At 39.6% G+C, this 22,142-nt stretch overlaps 1 protein-coding gene across 3 annotated transcripts in view; it reads left to right on the top strand.

Moving 5' to 3' along the window:
- Window positions 1–9,644, top strand: part of bcl2l12 (BCL2 like 12) — a 42,961-nt gene extending 33,317 nt beyond the window's left edge. For all 3 annotated transcript variants that reach the window (XM_078161426.1, XM_033643905.2, XM_078161427.1), the window contains one exon: window positions 3,451–9,644. In XM_078161426.1, coding sequence (XP_078017552.1) covers window positions 3,451–3,492 — 42 coding nt within the window. In that variant the 3' untranslated portion in view covers window positions 3,493–9,644. The remainder of the gene's footprint in view (window positions 1–3,450) is intronic.
- Window positions 9,645–22,142: the final 12,498 nt, after the last annotated feature.

Genomic DNA, 22,142 nt, shown 5'->3' with positions numbered 1-22,142 from the left:
TAGACTCCATTGGCTTCAGTCAGGGTGTACATGAACCCACTCATTGCTTTAACCATACCCTCGATCTAGTTCTGACGTATGGAATTGAAATTGATAACCTAAAAGTCTTTCCACAGAATCCCTCACTATCGGATCATTATCTGATTACTTTTGATTTCTTTTTACCCGATTACACGCCACTCAGCAACAGTTACTATACTAGATGTTTATCAGATAGTGCTGTCGCAAAATTTAAGGAAAAGATTACTCCGTCGTTAAATTCAATACCAAGTCCCTCAGTAACAGCCATAACCATACCCTCGATCTAGTTCTGACGTATGGAATTGAAATTGATAACCTAAAAGTCTTTCCACAGAATCCCTCACTATCGGATCATTATCTGATTACTTTTGATTTCTTTTTACCCGATTACACGCCACTCAGCAACAGTTACTATACTAGATGTTTATCAGATAGTGCTGTCGCAAAATTTAAGGAAAAGATTACTCCGTCGTTAAATTCAATACCAAGTCCCTCAGTAACAGAGGTTTCCTGTACCGACTTTGATCATTTTGTCAATAGCGCCGTAGGCTCGCTGCGAACAACACTTGACTCTGTAGCTCCTCTTAAAAAGAAGTTAAAAAAGCAAAGAAAGTTCGCTCCTTGGTATAACTCTCAAACCCGTAAGTTAAAACAAATATCGCGAAAATTTGAAAGGAATTGGCGATTGACCAAACTGGAAGAATCTCGTTTAATCTGGACAGACAGTCTCAAAACTTATAAGAGGGGCCTCCGCAATGCCAGAGCAAACTATTACTCAGCATTAATAGAAGAAAACAAGAACAACCCCAGGTTTCTTTTCAGCACTGTAGCCAGGCTGACTGAGAGTCAAAGCTCTATTGAGCCTTGTATTCCTTTAGCCCTTAGCAGTAATGATTTTATGAGCTTTTTTAATGACAAAATTCTAACTATTAGAGGCAAAATTCATGACCTCCTGTCCTCAGATAGTACCTATCTTACCTCAAACACAGCTGTAAGACCTAATATATATTTAGATTGCTTCTCCCCAATTTCTCTTCAAGAATTGACAGCAGTGATTTCTTCATCTAAATCATCAACGTGTCTCTTAGACCCCATCCCAACTAGGCTACTTAAGGAAGTCTTTCCTTTAGTTAACACTCATATATTAGATATGATCAATATATCCTTATTAACAGGCTGTGTTCCACAGTCTTTTAAGGTAGCTGTAATTAAACCTCTACTAAAAAAGCCCACCCTGGATCCAGAGGTGTTAGCCAACTATAGACCAATATCTAATCTTCCCTTTATGTCAAAGATCCTTGAGAAAGTAGTTGCAGACCAGTTGTGTGATTTTCTCCATGATAATAATTTATTTGAGGAATTTCAGTCAGGATTTAGAGTTCATCATAGCACTGAGACAGCACTAGTTAAAATTACAAATGACCTTCTGATTGCTTCAGACAAAGGACTTGTCTCTGTACTTGTTTTATTAGATCTTAGTGCGGCGTTTGACACAATTGACCATCAAATTCTACTGCAGAGACTGGATCACTTAATTGGCCTAAAAGGTTCTGCACTAAGCTGGTTTAAATCTTATTTATCTGATCGTTTTCAGTTTGTTGACGTTCATAATGAATCATCCTTACGTACCAAAGTTTGTTTTGGAGTTCCGCAAGGTTCTGTGCTCGGACCAATCCTATTTACTCTATATATGCTTCCTTTAGGTAACATCATTAGAAATCACTCTATAAATTTCCATTGTTATGCGGATGATACTCAGTTGTATTTATCGATGAAGCCAGAAGAAAGTAATCAATTAACCAAACTCCATAACTGCCTTAAAGACATAAAAACTTGGATGAGCACCAATTTCCTGATGTTAAATTCAGACAAAACTGAAGTTATTGTTCTTGGCCCGAAACAACTCAGAGACTCTTTATCTGATGACATAGTTTCTCTAGATGGCATTGCTCTGGCCTCTAGCACTACCGTAAGAAACCTCGGAGTAATATTTGATCAAGATTTGTCTTTTAATTCTCATTTAAAACAAACCTCACGGACTGCATTTTTTCATCTGCGTAATATTGCGAAAATTAGGCCTATCCTGACCCAAAAAGATGCAGAAAAATTGGTCCACGCTTTTGTTACCTCAAGGCTGGATTACTGTAACTGTCTATTATCAGGTAGCTCTAGTAAGTCCTTAAAAACTCTCCAGCTAATTCAGAATGCAGCAGCACGTGTACTAACAGGAACTAAGAAACGAGATCATATTTCTCCTGTTTTAGCTTCTCTGCACTGGCTCCCTGTAAAATCCAGAATTGAATTTAAAATCCTACTGTTAACTTATAAAGCTCTAAATGGTCAAGCTCCATCATATCTTAGTGAGCTCATAGTGCCATATTATCCCACCAGAACACTGCGCTCTGAGAACGCAGGGTTACTCATGGTCCCTAAATTCTCCAAAAGTAGATCAGGAACTAGAGCCTTCAGCTATCAGGCTCCTCTCCTGTGGAATCATCTTCCTGTTACAGTCCGGGAGGCAGACACCGTCTCCACATTTAAGACTAGACTTAAGACTTTCCTCTTTGATAAAGCTTATAGTTAGGGCTGGCTCAGGCTTACACCCCCGCCCCCCCCCCCCCATTATACAGCGGGCACCTTCTCTCCTTCTCTCTCTCTCTCTCTCTCTCCTATTCTATTACTGCATCTTGCTAACTCGGCCATTCTGGATGTCACTAACTCGGCTTCTTCTCCGGAGCCTTTGTGCTCCACTGTCTCTCAGATTAACTCATATCGTAGCGGTGCCTGGACAGCGTGACGTGTGTGGTTGTGCTGCTGCCGTGGTCCTGCCAGATGCCTCCTGCTGCTGCTGCCATCATTAGTCATTAGTCATACTTCTACTGTTATTATACACATATGACTATTGTCACACATGTATACTGCCAGATATTAATACATACTTTCAACATATTGTACCACAGTAGCCAGAACTATAACTATAATATTATTACTTTCAATAATGTTGTTGTAAGCTACTGTTATTACCTGCATCTCTCTCTCTCTCTCTGTCTCTCTCTCTGTCTCATTGTGTCATGCGGATTACTGTTAATTTATTATGCTGATCTGTTCTGTACGACATCTATTGCACGTCTGTCCGTCCTGGAAGAGGGATCCCTCCTCAGTTGCTCTTCCTGAGGTTTCTACCGTTTTTTTTTTTTTCTCTGTTAAAGGGGTTTTTTTGGGGAGTTTTTCCCTATCCGCTGTGAGGGTCATAAGGACAGAGGGATGTCATATGCTGTAAAGCCCTGTGAGGCAAATTGTGATTTGTGATATTGGGCTTTATAAATAAAATTGATTGATTGAATTGATTGATTGATGTAGACTGTTGCACCCACACTGATATTTTCCTTTGTTTCTACTTTTCATCTGACCTTTTTTTTTCCTCTGTAGGAGAATGTGGTACATTTGGAGGACCCTGCAGAGTACGACTGACTTCTCACAGCTCTCAGGTGTCTTTTTATTCCAAATAATCACTGGCCAACACTGAGCTCTGGATGGTGTCATCAAAGTGAAGAGAGGCAGATGGACAAGATTTCTCACAGAGTCTCATCTGGACTGTGACAAGATTCCAAAAACCTCTTTGATTGATGTTAATCTGGGGTTTAGGCATCAGAAAGTTACTGTTTTTACACGGTCAGAAGAAGGAGCTATGTATAGATACTTTTATGAAGGATTTGTCAGTCAGTTTGAAAGTGATAGCAGGCTGTAATGGTGTTTTGACTTGGTTAATGGGTGGTTTACATTTGGATCATGAGTTAAGCCTTTCAAACAAGCATTTTATTCTCTGACTCTGCTCAATGATATAATCCCATTGTTAAAGCTGCAGTTTCCGTTATCTCAGGTCCCTCTAAAAAACTTTTTACTTATACTGTGTTCTTTTTTATTCTTTGCATTTTCATGTCAGTTCTGTTTACACTGCAGTCCTCACTGTTGCTATCTGTCATTCCTGTCCTTGGGAGGTAGCAAACAGTCATGCTCTCCCTAACACACACAGTCACAAGCTGCTTCTTTTTGCTTGCTAACAAGCAACGTTACTCAGAGTGTAACGCTCAACAATGTTTATTAATTTAAAACAGTTTAAAACATGGATTAACTGATTCATAAAATCATAGAGTTGTAAAACTATGAATCATAAAATCAAGTAAGAGTTTAAAAGACTTGCAGCAGCATGAAGTGTAAATAGAAAGTAAAAGCATAAAGAGTTTCAGACCTGTATCAGGAAAGTCAAAGCTAGTTAAAAACTAAAGAGAACAGATTGTTTTTAGCTTTCTTTTAAAAATATTTCGCAAGCTAGCGTCCCAAATATCTATAGTCATTCGTTCCAAAAATTTGGGGTGTAATGGGGCGCAGATGATCACAGTGTTCTGTGATCACAGAGACAATTAGTTAACAAGGGAGTTAGCAATGTAGCTTAGTCCCGGCCCATGTAGGGCTTTGTATACAAGGAGGAGGACCTTAAAATCAATTCTAAATGTAACAGGAAGCCAGTGCAGGGCAGCTAAGACTAGCCTGATGTGCTCTCTCCTCTTGGTTCAAGTTAATAGGTGAGCTGCAGAGTTTTGAATGAGCTGAAGTCTCTAGTGCAACACACACCGCTGCCGGCGCGGCGCTGTGGCTGTCATTTACCCGACGGGAGGGGTGAGCGAGTGAGCCCTGCAATCTAGATTTTGACCACTGATGTCACTGTTTTCAACCCATTTTACACACTGGCCCTTTAATGAGATCTGAATCAAGGATCATACCAAGGCTTGTAACCTCGGAATCTATCCAGGGAGTTAAATTTCCCAGATTATTAAGTAGCATTTTTCTTTTTGTTTTAGGGCTGACAAGCAGGATTTCAGTTTTGTCTTTATTTGACTTTAAGAAATTACTAGTCCATACCCACTGGTAGCTTTGTCACTTTCTACCTATGCCAATCCCCAATGCCTATGTGCAGTTTCACATAGACTGACCACGTCAGTGAGTATAAAAATGTGGGACAGACAGAATGACTGACTGACAAAATGACACACTGACAGTTTCCATGATTATGTACAGCATACCATACCATGACCATACCATGCTATCACTTTATTTTTTCATACCAAAAATTAGAAAAAAACTACAACATTCAGCCACAGGGGGAGCCACAGCGATCGGTCGCATTTTAGCCATTTTTAAGCATTTTTCTGTTGTCATAGCGCCACCCAGTTGCCAATTAGAGTTAATTTTCTCCAGTCACCTTGAGGTGTCCTGTGTTACATATCTACCAAGTTTAGTAAAAATTGATATGGTGGTTAGGCCTAGATAAGAAATTAGCTCTCTAGCGCCCCCATTTTGTTTGATCGGGTCAATAATGGAGGGGTCCCCTCAGAGTATGTGTGGTCATATGCCTACAAAGTTGTGTGGTGATCGGTGAAATCCTTGAGATGTTATACACTTTTATGTGATGAGCCACGCCCTCTGCAATATTCATTGCCTTATAGAAGCTCAGTTTTAGTGAGTTTTCCAACTTTTGCCGAGAGGGAACTTTAGATATTGGTCCCTAGATTGTGTTCACAGAGTTTCATGCAGATCGGTAAAACTTCCTAGGAAGAGATCGATTTTAAGTGTTTTTCAAAAAATTCAAAATGGCGGAAAATCTATATAACCGGAAGTTATGGGTTCTTGAGGCAAATTTGTCCCTCATGAGGAGAAGCATCTCTGTGCAAAGTTTCATGTCTGTACGACATACGGGGCATGAGATATGCCCATTCAAAGTTTGCAATTTCAATGGGTTGCTATAGCGCCCCCCTTTGGCCAATTGATGTAATATTGCTTCATTCGCATCCTCCCATGACCCTCTACCACTGTGCCAAATTTCACATGGATTGACCAAGTCAGTGAGGAGAAAAACGTGGAACAGACACACAGACACACACAGATATAGTAAAATAAGAAGACTGCTCATCCATTTATTTATTGCCAAAAGACAGGTAGTAAAGGAGTTTATGGCTTCGGTATTGTTTGGTTCATCAGAGATGTACAGTTGCGTGTCTTGCGTGTCTAACTATGGAAACACACATTGTGTTGTCTAATGATGTCACCAAGTGGCAGCATGTACAATGAGAATAAAAATGGACCCCTTGTGCAACCCCAAAACAGAGGTCATGTTTCTCAGACACACGATCTTCAAGACTGGCATAAACCTTCCTCTCCTAAATGAATGTTTTGAACCAGTTTAACACACAATCAGAAAGACCAACCACCTTTTCAAGGCGATTCATTAAGATGTCATTAGGTCTAAAGGGACACTCCCACAAAAATAATCCCATCCCGTCCCAATCCCACAAGAATGACTCCTGTCCCATCCCGCTCCCGTGTTGTGTTTCAGTTACAGTGAAAAAAAATTTAAAAAATACAGTACATGGAACACACAATGCTTACCTTAGTTGAATATAAACCCAAATATGACATCTAATGTTGTGTTTTGATGTTTATTGCCTAATTATTTTTACATTCACTCCACCTTGAAGCTGTTCAGAATGAAAAACACGTCATAAGAACCAGTTCTGAGAGATAAAAATGGTAGCCTGGTTCCAGACCATAGACCCTGCCCACTCAACTGAGTAGGCTTGCATCTCTGGTCTGGCATACTTAAATGAATTTGCGATTTATCTCGTCCAAACGGTGGACGGACCAATGAACGCCGGGGGTCTAGCGATTAGCCAATCAGCGTCACGCTGATGTCAAGCTGTACGCCGGTGGGTAACTGGTGAGGATAGCAACAATGGCGACCGCTACAGATCCTACAGACCACATTAACGATGCTATTGAGGTATTTCGCCACTATTCGTGTTAATGGAGGACCAAGTTAAGGAAGCTGCTAAACTGGATTTAACGGCGATGCAGCTGGGCGTGCACGACGATGGAGACATTTTAAACGGGCAATGCTCGCTTGTTTTCGGCACCCCCGAGGCATGGATACTAATGACGTCAGATTCTGGGTGAGTCGTTGATCTCTACTGATTGGTTAGGGAAAAAAATCAAATTCCCTCCCCCTTGTAAATCGCCTTCAATGGAAGCCATGTCAGACTGAAGGTTCTGGGAGCTTCAGTCTGACACTCAGGCTATAAAAATGGCAAAGTATTGCAGTAAAAGTAGTGTTTGGTTCCTCTGACTGATATTATATGACATCATTAGATTATTAATACTGAAGCATCAGTGTTAGAGCAGCATGTTACTGTTGTAGCTGCTGGAGGTGGAGCTAGTTTCAACTACTTTATAAAGACTTGACTATTGTTATTATGATTAGGCCTGTCACGATAACAAATTTTGCTGGGCAATTAATTGTGTCAAAAATTATCGCGATAAGCAATAATATTGCGTAATATTGTGCTTTTAATACCATTTTTATTATTGTTGTAATTTTGCTGTTTTTAGACCATTTTTTAAACTTATATAATGATAATAAAGACATATTGATGCAAGTACACCCTTTTAAAGAGAAATAAACATTTATTTAACAAGAATATTGAGGAATGCAAAAAATAAAATTTAAATACCCGAAATAACATGTAAAAATATCGAAATAAATAGGCTAAATAAAGACCTTATAAATACAAAAAAAAGACTGTCAGTCTCTCACTCTCAGGTGTGCAGTTAAGTTGGTCATATTCGCTCTTTTTGTTGAGATGGTTTTAGAACAAACCCCACACACCGGCTCGTCAAATTACTGGGCTCCCCTCTGTCATTTGGTTTAAATCCAAAACACTCCCACACATTGGCCGTTGCATTTGGTTTAGGAACAAGTTCCCAGTGTTGCCAGATCTCGCGAGACAAATAAGTAACCAGGCCTGTGAAAACAAGCCCAAAACAAACGACTTTTTCTACGGAGCCCCCCCTAGGTTCCAGTGAGAGAAAATTAAATAAACTATGTGCACGGTTTTACAGTCTGTGGGGACGGATTTTAAACTGTGGGTACAGATCTTATTTTATACAGTCTATGGTACAGATTGCCAATTTACAACCATGTGGACAGATTAGTAAACTGTGCGCAGTTTTGCAAAACTGTACCCACGGTACACAGTTTATTTATTTTTCTCCCCCCTGAGCTTCAGGACAATGACCACAAGAGGGAGTTAAACCACCTTTTAACATTATTTAACATTAGAAAACAGATGGGATATCAAATATAGACTGATGTACCAAGTACATTATATACACAGTAAACCTCTGATAATTAAAATTTGCACACACAAATAAATATCATCCTGAATTCACAAATTCTTTATTTATTATCGCTTTTTATGCACTCATCTAACTTTTTCTTTTAGTTACAGGACTGACGTTTTCCTAACCAGAAAAAAAACACATTACCCTGCTCTGCCTCTGATTGGCTAGTACTCGTTGCCATCAGGGTCAGAGCTAATTAGAAGCAGGATGCGGGTGGGAAAAAATTCTGCTGTCTCCTGTGTGTTTGGGGAAAGGGGAGGGACAGAGGGAACAGGCAAGACAAACTATCCTACGTTTAAATAACATATCGAAAATATCGGCTTGACAACTTATTATGGAGCTGGGAACAAGCCCAAATAAGCAACTACGTGACTACCAATATTTGTAAGCGACTTTACAGAAAAACAAGCCCAAAGTCGCTTATAATAAGCGGACTTGGCAACACTGCAAGTTCCCTGTCTTTCTCTTACGCTCAACTCTCTGTTTTTTTCTCCGCCTCGTCTCCCCCTCACGAAGATCTGTGTGTGTGTGTGTGTAGCCCATAGCCCCCCCCCCCCCCCCCCACAGAGACAAAGACACTCGATGACAAGAGCTTTCCCTCCATTCATTACGCTAATGACAACTCACCTGGCTGTCAGACAATGCACGGCAGTGAACGCTCTTGTCGTCCAGTCTTTTTGGTGGAGAGACACGAGAAAAACAAACACGCATGAATTAATCGCGGCCGGAAGAGTTACCGTCTCCCTTTTAATTTACCGTGCAATTAACCGACTTATTGCATATGCGACAGCCTAATTATGATTCCCAGTCCCGCCTGCTCCCGTTGACTTTTTTTCCCATCCCGTCCCAATCACATGACGAATAGTGAAACTGATTCCCATCCACGTGACCCGTGGGACTCCCGAAAAAATGTCAGCCTCTAATATACACGTCAAGTTCTGTCCACAAATGTGTGTGGGCGTGGCAAAGGGTGGGACTTTGGGTTACAATTACGAAGTTTCGCATACACTGTAATGATGAAACAAGTGTGTTTGGTCCTCTTCTTTAGACAGACTTAAACCAGCTCAAGTAACTTTACTGAGCATTGTGAAGCCTGAAACCTGCTCATTGCCGCTTGGACCTGTGATTTTAAGCAGTTGATCTGCCTCCTTCTGTGGACGAAGAAAGGGCTGGAACCTGGAATGGCCACTTTTGGCAAGATATTTTTTTATTGTTATTTTATTTGTTAAAGGTACAGTCTCATTTGATAAAAAGATTCTATCACTGTCATATTAATTAACAGGTCTTTTGATACCCAGATGAACAGTTTAAACCAACTCAGTCTGAGGTGCTGTTGCTTTCTGTTGTGACATTATTTTTGTTTGAACATAATTAAAATATTGTGAACAAATGCGCATTTTGTTTGGTTCCAAGAAATAGTGACTGTGCTTGTATACCATGTTTACATTTTTTATATTTGTAAACATATACATGTGACACACACACACACACACACACACACATTTTGAATGGCATTTTGAATTTCTTTGTTTGCTTCCACACCATGCGGAATGCAATGGGTGAATGAAACAGTTCCTTTGCTACTTAAATATTAGATTTTATCTAAGTGGTATCACAGGGATGGAGTGCTGTACTGTATATCAGCACGGCTGTGATTCAGGGGAAGGCACAAGGCTGCAGAAGGAGTGCCAAAGATAATCACAGCTGTGCTGATATTCAGTACAACAGCACTCCCTCTCGTGATATTGCTTTTAGACATAAGTTCTACAAGCTCCATTTATTAACAATAAAAAAGTGGCAACAGGTTATAATTTGTTAGTTTAGCTAATGATTTATTTGGCTCCACCAGCACAAATAGTTTAGCAACTGGATTGGGACTGTAATGTTGCCAAGCAACACACACACACTGCACACTAGCTTGCTACTTTGTTTAGGTCGACACTTTACCGCAGATCAGCAACTATGTGTAGGCTACATCTGTGTATTTTTCTATTTATTTTACGACCAGTTAAATCAGCCTGTTGACAGTCGCTTTGGTGGCATATGTGTGATGTTAATGAGTAAACAGGTTAATCAGTATGTTGCGTCATCTTCTGATGTCATGCGCATACTGTCAGATATTAATACATACTTTCAACATATTGTACCACAGTAGCCAGAACTATAACTATAATATTATTACTTTCATTAATGTTGTTGTAAGCTACTGTCATTACCTGCATCTCTCTCTCTCTCTCTCTGTCTCTCTCTCTCTCTCTCTCTGTCTCATTGTGTCATATGGATTACTGTTAATTTATTATGCTGATCTGTTCTGTACGACATCTATTGCACGTCTGTCCGTCCTGGAAGAGGGATCCCTCCTCAGTTGCTCTTCCTGAGGTTTCTACCGTTTTTTTCCCCGTTAAAGGGGTTTTTTTTTGGGGAGTTTTTCCTTATCCGCTGTGAGGGTCTTAAGGACAGAGGGATGTTGTATGCTGTAAAGCCCTGTGAGGCAAATTGTGATTTGTGATATTGGGCTTTATAAATAAAATTGAAATTGAAATTGAAATACCTGGAGATTTGCTGTGAAGTTTGCCTATCCAGGCTTCACCCCCTTCATCCTCTTCTCATGATCACTATTTTACTCATATATGTTGTGGTAATAGGTTTCATTTTTCGGTGCGAAGTTTGTTACGACGACCCTTAATGTTGGCTAATTAATGATTGACATAATTAATGGTTCAGAACACCTGTAAAGTAGAGTGATGCTTGCAGAGTTGAAAGTCCCAGTGCTGTTATACTGTGCATCAGCACTCATGGAATGCCTATTGTCCAATCAAATTGCTTGGTTGGACCTACTGTTGTATAATTTTAGTTATATTTTTATTTACAGTTTCACTTTGACAGAAAAAAAGAGAGCAACACCTCATCAATGCAACAGCTGTTTATATACAACAATTTGTAAGAGTGAATGGGACTGGAAGAGAAATAAGGGGAGCAGAATTGAGAAAACAATAGCACTACGGTAAAAGTCAAATTAACATGAAACGCTTTATCTCAAAAATGTCATGTTTGTAATGATTTGGGGGAACTGACCCTTTAATAGAACCAGGATTTAGTTCTGGTTTATCTGTTGACCTATTCCCATAACCTCTGGATCCAGTGTCTTTAAACAATGAACAGGCCAGTTTTCTGTTTGAAGTGTTCTGATGAATAACCCTTCAATTCAATTCAATTCAATTCAGCTTTATTTAAAGTGTAAAATCACCATAAACATGGTCTCGAAACACTTTACAGTTCACATAGACAAAATACATTAGAAAAATACAATTTACAGATAAAAAAAATACAATTTACAAATAAGCACAATTATTTACAAAAAAAAAAAAAATCCATGATGGATTATGTATCCAACCTGAAACCTCTGTGAGGCACTCCTGAAACCACTGAAACTGAAACCACACCTGAGCTCCCTAGCATGGGTTGCAGCAGAACAGAAAATACACATGACTTAAGTGTCTATACAATCATTTTGATTATGTATTTACAAGTAATATATTACAAAGACATTGATTGTGACTGTTAGACATCAAGCTCTGTGCATTGTAGTTCCATCATGAGAGACTTGTTTTTATGGTAAAAGAATATTTATTAACATGTGAACGAATGAATAAGAATGTGGAAAGTCTCTGGCGAGTAGACATCGTAGAGATGGTTTGATTTAAGGAGGGTGATGAATCCATAGTCGAATAGGGACCCCCCCTCCTCTCCCCATGGTCTAGTCGCTGGTGGTGGTAGAGGTAAAATGATGGCTGGGATCAGCAGAACTTGAACTTATGCTGAGCTTCATTTCAATCAGGAGAGACTTGTTTTTATGGTAAAAGAATATTTATTAACATGTGAATGTATGAATAGGAATGTGTAAAGTCTTTGGCAATTAGACCCCGTAGAGATGGTTTGATTTAAGGAGGGTGATGAATCCATAGTCCAGGGCTGGCCACGAGCCACAGGGTTGGCAGGCTTTGCCTATCAGTGTGTGGCTCACTGAATGCACACTGAATGAGTGTTTTGTGCGAAGATGTTATTACCGCTTGTCAAAAGAAAACACAATGTGCTCACTTGTAAGGTCCTCTTCGCACCAAACACTCATTCAGTGCGCTATACACACACTTTTACAGGGCAGATCTAAATTATGTTAGGCAGCTTTGTATGTATGAAAATTATTTAACGTGTCAATGTCACAGGGTTTCCCCCGGAAAAGTTGCTGGACTGTGTGGTATTTATTCAGTTTTGGGAAATCACGATGTCTACAAAATATAAGCTATAAATACAAGTATAAGCTGCTACTAGCTTAAATGACTGTCAAGTCAGCAGACGTATTAACTCCATAACTCAATGAACAGTCCATGAAAAAATTATTTTTTCCAGCAGATATCTTAGTTACAATATGAAGCAGTTTTGTGTTGCTATGTGTGGTATTTATTAAATTTTGGGAAATTACGATGTTTAGAAAGCACAATCTCAGGGAGCGCCATGATCTGTGATGCATCCATATATCAAATGTGCACACCACCCCCTACCGTATTAGATGGGTAGCACCATGGTCAGCACAGAGCTGAAGAAGAGCAGCTACTAACGTCACTCTCCTGCGCCGCTCAGATTGCCAAATCATTTTCGAATTATGGGCACTATTTTGCAGGGCAGACCACGAAAATGAAATAGCAATGTCTTCTTTGTTTTCTTTTTGATTATGGCATAAAATGTGCAGTCTTGAAGAAGAAAATGCAAATGCAAATAGGTTGATTGATTATTCATTTTATTTATTTATTCATTTTTTTTTTATTGAGCTTTTTTAAACACAAAAGATTCATGGACACAACATGACGAAAGCACAAAAGGTTGCCCAAGTATTGTACATAATACATTATTATAGGCTAAGTAAAAAGAAACCAAAAATATAAAAAAAACAAATAATCACAACACGAGACAACAACACAAGAAAAAACACAACAAACTAGGGCCGCATAGCCGTACAGTCTTGTTGGAGTCGCATTCAAGTCCGCCACAACGTCCAAAATCACATGGGGGCCTGAAAAAAAAGGCCACACCCATACGGAAACGCCAGTCCCTCCCTAAAATAAAACAACAATACTAGCGTGTTGTGAAAATGACTGCCTACATATCGCGTACAATGCACAAATGCATCATGAATAATACACATGCGCATCTCGTACAACGTGTGCAACAAGAAAAAATTAAAAAAAAAAAAAAATATATATATATATATATATACAGTACAGACCAAAAGTTTGGACACACCTTCTCATTCAATGCGTTTTCTTTATTTTCATGACTATTTACATTGTAGATTCTCACTGAAAGCATCAAAACTATGAATGAACACATGTGGAGTTATGTACTTAACAAAAAAAGGTGAAATAACTGAAAACATGTTTTATATTCTAGTTTCTTCAAAATAGCCACCCTTTGCTCTGATTACTGCTTTGCACACTCTTGGCATTCTCTCGATGAGCTTCAAGAGGTAGTCACCTGAAATGGTTTTCCAACAGTCTTGAAGGAGTTCCCAGAGGTGTTTAGCACTTGTTGGCCCCTTTGCCTTCACTCTGCGGTCCAGCTCACCCCAAACCATCTGGATTGGGTTCAGGTCCGGTGACTGTGGAGGCCAGGTCATCTGCCGCAGCACTCCATCACTCTCCTTCTTGGTCAAATAGCCCTTACACAGCCTGGAGGTGTGTTTGGGGTCATTGTCCTGATGAAAAATAAATGATCGTCCAACTAAACGCAAACCGGATGGGATGGCATGTCGCTGCAGGACGCTGTGGTAGCCATGCTGGTTCAGTGTGCCTTCAATTTTGAATAAATCCCCAACAGTGTCACCAGCAAAACACCCCCACACCTCCTCCTCCATGCTTCACAGTGGGAACCAGGCATGTGGAATCCATCCGTTCACCTTTTCTGCGTCTCACAAAGACACGGCGGTTGGAACCAAAGATCTCAAATTTGGACTCATCAGACCAAAGCACAGATTTCCACTGGTCTAATGTCCATTCCTTGTGTTTCTTGGCCCAAACAAATCTCTTCTGCTTGTTGCCTCTCCTTAGCAGTGGTTTCCTAGCAGCTATTTGACCATGAAGGCCTGATTCGCGCAGTCTCCTCTTAACAGTTGTTCTAGAGATGGGTCTGCTGCTAGAACTCTGTGTGGCATTCATCTGGTCTCTGATCTGAGCTGCTGTTAACTTGCGATTTCTGAGGCTGGTGACTCGGATGAACTTATCCTCAGAAGCAGAGGTGACTCCTGGTCTTCCTTTCCTGGGTCGGTCCTCATGTGTGCCAGTTTCGTTGTAGCGCTTGATGGTTTTTGCGACTCCACTTGGGGACACATTTAAAGTTTTTGCAATTTTCCGGACTGACTGACCTTCATTTCTTAAAGTAATGATGGCCACTCGTTTTTCTTTAGTTAGCTGATTGGTTCTTGCCATAATATGAATTTTAACAGTTGTCCAATAGGGCTGTCGGCTGTGTATTAACCTGACTTCTGCACAACACAACTGATGGTCCCAACCCCATTGATAAAGCAAGAAATTCCACTAATTAACCCTGATAAGGCACACCTGTGAAGTGGAAACCATTTCAGGTGACTACCTCTTGAAGCTCATGGAGAGAATGCCAAGAGTGTGCAAAGCAGTAATCAGAGCAAAGGGTGGCTATTTTGAAGAAACTAGAATATAAAACATGTTTTCAGTTATTTCACCTTTTTTGTTAAGTACATAACTCCACATGTGTTCATTCAGTTTTGATGCCTTCAGTGAGAATCTACAATGTAAATAGTCATGAAAATAAAGAAAACGCATTGAATGAGAAGGTGTGTCCAAACTTTTGGCCTGTACTGTATATATATATATATATATATATATATATATATATATATATATCTATATATGTTTATCTGGCGCCATTGTATCAACATGAGCTCAAAGACATGAAAGCGACATCTAATCATGTCCTTATTACATAACAAATCATAACACATTGACAATCACAATACTCACAACCAAATACATTTACAGTTGTGTAATCCTAAGAAAAAAACAAAACAAAAAAACAAAAACAAAACACAACACAACAGCAACAGAGCACCAGCTCACAGTTTCAGAATTATACCAAGTAAAACCCATTTCTAAGTGTTATGAGGTGTAGTTAACTGATCCACGTAAGAAATAAAAGGCTGCCATATTACACTAAATTTACCAGTAGCTCCTTGTAATACATATCTAACCTTTTCGACTTTGAGAAAATACATGACATCACAAATCCACCTGCCAAAGGAAGGAGGGCAGTCACTCTTCCAGTTTAAAAGAATAAGATGTCTTGCCAAAAGAGCAGAATAAGCTATACAATTAAGTTGAGTGTTCGTTAAAATGAGATCCCCTGATGGCACACCAAAAAGAGCAAAGAATGGACATGGTTTAATTGTACAGCCCACGATTTTTGAGTACAGTTTAAATATAGAAGACCAAAACGTTAGCAAAGTGGGACATGACCAGAATGTGTGGTAAAGGCAGGCAGGGGCTTGCTTGCATCTGTCACATGTGGGGCTAATTTCCGGAAAAATTTGAGAGAGCTTGACCTTAGACAGATGAAGACGGTGAACAATCTTAAATTGAATAAGAGCATGCCTTGCACAGATAGATGAAGAATGAATGTTTTTGAGAAATTTTAGACCACTTATCTTCTGATATGCTACATTCAAGATCATTCTCCCACTTTTCCTTTATAGACACAAGTGAAGAGTCTTCCAACTCAAAAATAAATGTATAAAGCTTGGATATTGTTCCCTTGACTTCTGGTTTGATTTCCAAGAATAAATCAAGACATGTTTTTGGTGGCATGGAGGGATAATGTATACACTGACTTTTAATAAAATCTCTAATTTGTAAATAGCGAAAAAAAAAACTATGTGGAGGAAGATTAAATCTGTTCTTGATTTGATCGAATGACATAAAAGTTCCTTCATTATACAGAAAGCTTATATTTGAAATACCTGCTTTGGACCACTGATCAAATGCTTTGTCAATGAGGGAGGCTAGGAACAGATGTTTAGCTGCAATAGGGGCATATATAGACTGGGAAAATAGTCTGTAATGTTTCCTGAACTGAGACCAAATTTTCAAAGAGGGTAAGACCACTGGATTCAGACAGGCTTGGGGGGTGCGCAAAGGGATTGATGAGCACAGAAGGGCAGAGAGTGAAAATCGAGTGCAGGAACTTGATTCAATTTGTAGTCAAGCAGGAGTATCATGAGAAGTGGTATCAAACAGCCAATAAAGCATAGTCTTGATATTTACTGCTCAGTAATAAATTTGAAAGCTCGGAAGAGCCATACCACCATGCATCTTTGGTGTTTGGAAGAATACTTTCCGAATCTGAGCTGTTTTATTGCTCCAAATAAATGATGAAATTAAGCTCTCCAACTTTTTAACCCTATGGGCCCTAGGCATTTTTGGGGTATTTTTACTGCCTTTACTTCTAAGCTCATATCACAGTCATTATAAAGGCTACATACACATGCTATATCTTGTTTTTTTTTTTTCAGGACAATCTGGGCTATCCAGATTTGCCATCATTCCATGTCCTTCTATGTGCCTGTATTGTATATTAATCTTTATATCAATGGAAAAAATAAATCTGTGTGACTAAATTCTTACATTTTTACATATATCTCACCATAGCAAGTTGGAAGTCAACATATTCTGCCATATATGAAGAGGGGAGACTCTCTGGAATCTGGCAATATAAGAATCATGATGCTGGGACATTCTGTCACTTCACAGTTGTCCAAAACATGTGGTTTGTGCCAGGCAGACATGATTGCCAGTATTTTTTCATTATTGCAAGAAATTCCATTGATTCATTCACAAGTCAAAAATGTGTTTTATCTGAAAGAAACATGCAATATTTACATCTAAGATCATAGAAAAATAGTCAACCAAGTGCAATGATGTCCTCCAAGATAATATTTGCCACTTTGTTTGCAGTAAACAAAGTTTGTTGTTGTTTCTCAGTTTCAGTTACATATTGGGGGGGCATTTTGGGCATTGGGGGGAACACATGTCCCCCTCAATGTATGGTGACTACGGCCCTGTCATGCATACATAATTAGGCTGCAGTTGTCTGGGTGCGCAAAGGTGAAGTGGCTGGTCTTGTCATACAAAGTTTGATGGAGTGTCAACTGGACAATATGGAGATATTTGCATCTTGAAAGCCGGACTACAAATGTGGATAGACAGGGAGAAACACACGCAAGCCTAAGACGTGGTAAGATACAATATTTCTCACTATATGAAGTGACTGATAACAAGATCTGTATAATGGATTGTAAAGAAATTCGTCAGGTTTTTGTTTTGTAGACAATTAATCTGGATTTATAGTGTGCTGGGATGACAGCACAATAATGTGTGTGTCATCATTGGAAAGCTCTGGTACTGAGCTTTCATGTGATATGCGTGGCATTTCTGTGCGAGCCTGCATTCGCGAGAAATCCATCCAAGAGTAATGTGTGTGCAAAGCTGTATGAAAGCTCTGTTATACATAATTTTAGTGTAACTATCATTTTTTTTCGCTGTGAAAACACTGGACTACCGACAAGTGCTTGGCCTTGTCAGAAAGCTACAGGAAAGCTACATTTCCGCTGTTTCACGTGATATACAGTACAGGCCAAAAGTTTGGACACACCTTCTCATTCAATGCGTTTTCTTTATTTTCATGACCATTTACATTGTAGATTCTCACTGAAGGCATCAAAACTATGAATGAACACATGTGGAGTTATGTACTTAACAAAAAAAGGTGAAATAACTGAAAACATGTTTTATATTCTAGTTTCTTCAAAATAGCCACCCTTTGCTCTGATTACTGCTTTGCACACTCTTGGCATTCTCTCCATGAGCTTCAAGAGGTAGTCACCTGAAATGGTTTCCACTTCACAGGTGTGCCTTATCAGGGTTAATTAGTGGAATTTCTTGCTTTATCAATGGGGTTGGGACCATCAGTTGTGTTGTGCAGAAGTCAGGTTAATACACAGCCGACAGCCCTATTGGACAACTGTTAAAATTCATATTATGGCAAGAACCAATCAGCTAACTAAAGAAAAACGAGTGGCCATCATTACTTTAAGAAATGAAGGTCAGTCAGTCCGGAAAATTGCAAAAACTTTAAATGTGTCCCCAAGTGGAGTCGCAAAAACCATCAAGCGCTACAACGAAACTGGCACACATGAGGACCGACCCAGGAAAGGAAGACCAAGAGTCACCTCTGCTTCTGAGGATAAGTTCACCCGAGTCACCAGCCTCAGAAATCGCAAGTTAACAGCAGCTCAGATCAGAGACCAGATGAATGCCACACAGAGTTCTAGCAGCAGACCCATCTCTAGAACAACTGTTAAGAGGAGACTGCGCGAATCAGGCCTTCATGGTCAAATAGCTGCTAGGAAACCACTGCTAAGGAGAGGCAACAAGCAGAAGAGATTTGTTTGGGCCAAGAAACACAAGGAATGGACATTAGACCAGTGGAAATCTGTGCTTTGGTCTGATGAGTCCAAATTTGAGATCTTTGGTTCCAACCGCCGTGTCTTTGTGAGACGCAGAAAAGGTGAACGGATGGATTCCACATGCCTGGTTCCCACTGTGAAGCATGGAGGAGGAGGTGTGATGGTGTGGGGGTGTTTTGCTGGTGACACTGTTGGGGATTTATTCAAAATTGAAGGCACACTGAACCAGCATGGCTACCACAGCATCCTGCAGCGACATGCCATCCCATCCGGTTTGCGTTTAGTTGGACGATCATTTATTTTTCAACAGGACAATGACCCCAAACACACCTCCAGGCTGTGTAAGGGCTATTTGACCAAGAAGGAGAGTGATGGAGTGCTGCGGCAGATGACCTGGCCTCCACAGTCACCGGACCTGAACCCAATCCAGATGGTTTGGGGTGAGCTGGACCGCAGAGTGAAGGCAAAGGGGCCAACAAGTGCTAAACACCTCTGGGAACTCCTTCAAGACTGTTGGAAAACCATTTCAGGTGACTACCTCTTGAAGCTCATCGAGAGAATGCCAAGAGTGTGCAAAGCAGTAATCAGAACAAAGGGTGGCTATTTTGAAGAAACTAGAATATAAAACATGTTTTCAGTTATTTCACCTTTTTTTGTTAAGTACATAACTCCACATGTGTTCATTCATAGTTTTGATGCCTTCAGTGAGAATCTACAATGTAAATAGTCATGAAAATAAAGAAAACGCATTGAATGAGAAGGTGTGTCCAAACTTTTGGCCTGTACTGTACGTGGCTTCTTGCTATGACGCACGGTCGCGGAGAAAATCAATAGAGAAGAACAGGTATGAATTTGGACACACTATGCGTCATTCGGGCCCATAGGGTTAAAGAAAGACTTGGTGAGAAAGAGTGGAATGCATTGAAATAAATATAAAAACTTAGGGAGAATGTTTGTTTTAACTGTGTTAATTCGTCCGATTAATGATAGAGGCATATTAGACCAGCGCAGAAGATCCCGCCGGGTATGATTCAGAAGTGGAGTGAAACTGGTTTTTAACAATTGAGAGTAAGATTTTGTAAGAGATATACCAAGGTAATTTAATTTATTATTTATTATTTTAAATGGTAGGGAATTAAAAGAGATTTGACTGGTGGCAGTATTGAAAATAGGTAGTAGCTCACTTTTGTCAAGGTTGAGTTTATATCCTGAAAACTTACCGAAGTCTTCAAGAGTATTAAGAATATGCGGAATAGATAAAAGAGGATCAGATACATATAAAAGAACATCATCTGCATATAATGAAATTTTATGTTCCCGATTTGACCTAAAAATCCCTTTAATATCTATGCATTGCCAAATCGAGGCTGCCAGAGGTTCCATAACTAGTGCAAAGAGTAGAGGAGATAATGGACAACCTTGTCTTGTCCCGCGCTGCAGAGGAAAAAATGGTGAGTGTGTATTATTTGTTCTAACTGAAGCCAGGGGGAAAGTATATAACAGTCTGATCCAAGAAATAAAAGTATCGCTGAAGCCAAAACGTCGAAGAACATAAAACAGATAACCCCATTCCACACGATCAAAGGCTTTTTGAGCCTCTCTGAGCTTCTAGTTCAGTTACCCAGCCATAGTTTTCATAGTTTTATACAAACGGTGTCTGTCCCCCGACCACCTAAATTATTTAAATCTAAAATTAAACAAAGAGGAGTTGTGCATAACAACCTCATAAAAATTAAAACCTCTTCTGTGACAGAAAGACAAAACAGGAGAATTAAATGCGGACTGTTAAATATCAGGTCTCTATCGTCTAAAGCAGTGTTAGTAAACGAATTAATATCAGATAATCATATTGATTTACTCAGTCTCACTGAAACCTGGCTGTGTCAAGATGAATATGTTAGTCTAAATGAGTCCACTCCTCCCAGTCATAATAATACCCACATTCCTCGAGGCAGCGGCCGAGGAGGGGGAGTTGCAGCCATTTTTAACTCTAGTCTGTTAATCAGCCCTAAACCTAAACTAGATTATAATTCATTTGAAAGCCTCGTTCTTAGTGTTTTACATCCGACCTGGAAAACCTCGCAGCCACTTTTATTTGTTATAGTGTACCGTGCTCCTGGCCCGTATTCTGAATTTGTATCTGAATTCTCAGAGTTTTTATCCAGTTTAGTTCTTAAATCAGATAAAGTTATTATTGTAGGCGATTTTAACATTCATGTCGACGTTGATAATGACTCCCTGGCTACCGCGTTTATCTCATTAATAGACTCCATTGGCTTCAGTCAGGGTGTACATGAACCCACTCACTGTTTTAACCATACCCTCGATCTAGTTCTGACGTATGGAATTGAAATTGATAACCTAAAAGTCTTTCCACAGAATCCCTTGCTATCAGATCATTATCTGATTACTTTTGATTTCTTTTTACTCGATTACACGCCACTTAGCAACAGTTACTATACTAGATGTTTATCAGATAGTGCTGTCACAAAATTTAAGGAAAAGATTACTTCGTCGTTAAATTCAATACCAATACCTTCAGTAACAGAGGTTTCCCGTGCCGACTTTAACCTCTCCCAAATTGATCATTTTGTTGATAGCGCCGTAGGCTCGCTGCGAACAACGCTCGACTCTGTAGCTCCTCTTAAAAAGAAGTTAACAAAGCAAAGAAAGTTTGCTCCTTGGTATAACTCTCAAACCCGTAGGTTAAAACAAATATCGCGAAAATTTGAAAGGAATTGGCGATTAACCAAACTGGAAGAATCTCGTTTAATCTGGACAGACAGTCTCAAAACTTATAAGAGGGGCCTCCGCAATGCCAGAGCAAACTATTACTCAGCATTAATAGAAGAAAACAAGAACAACCCCAGGTTTCTTTTCAGCACTGTAGCCAGGCTGACTGAGAGTCAAAGCTCTATTGAGCCTTGTATTCCTTTAGCCCTTAGCAGTAATGATTTTATGAGCTTTTTTAATGACAAAATTCTAACTATTAGAGGCAAAATTCATGACCTCCTGCCCTCGGATGGTAGGCCTACCTATCTAACCTCAAACACAGCTGTAGAATCTAATATATATTTAGATTGCTTCTCCCCAATTTCTCTTCAAGAATTGACCGCAGTGATTTCTTCATCTAAATCATCAACGTGTCTCTTAGACCCCATCCCAACTAGGCTACTTAAGGAGGTCTTTCCTTTAGTTAACACTCATATATTAGATATGATCAATATATCCCTATTAACAGGCTATGTACCACAGTCTTTTAAGGTAGCTGTAATTAAACCTCTCCTAAAAAAGCCCACCCTGGATCCAGAGGTGTTAGCCAACTATAGACCAATATCTAATC

This window comes from Epinephelus lanceolatus, chromosome 18, assembly GCF_041903045.1.
Source record: "Epinephelus lanceolatus isolate andai-2023 chromosome 18, ASM4190304v1, whole genome shotgun sequence".
NCBI lineage: Eukaryota > Metazoa > Chordata > Actinopteri > Perciformes > Serranidae > Epinephelus > Epinephelus lanceolatus.
The sequence above is the reverse complement of the archived record's forward strand: the minus strand, read 5'-3'. Positions and strand labels throughout refer to the sequence as shown.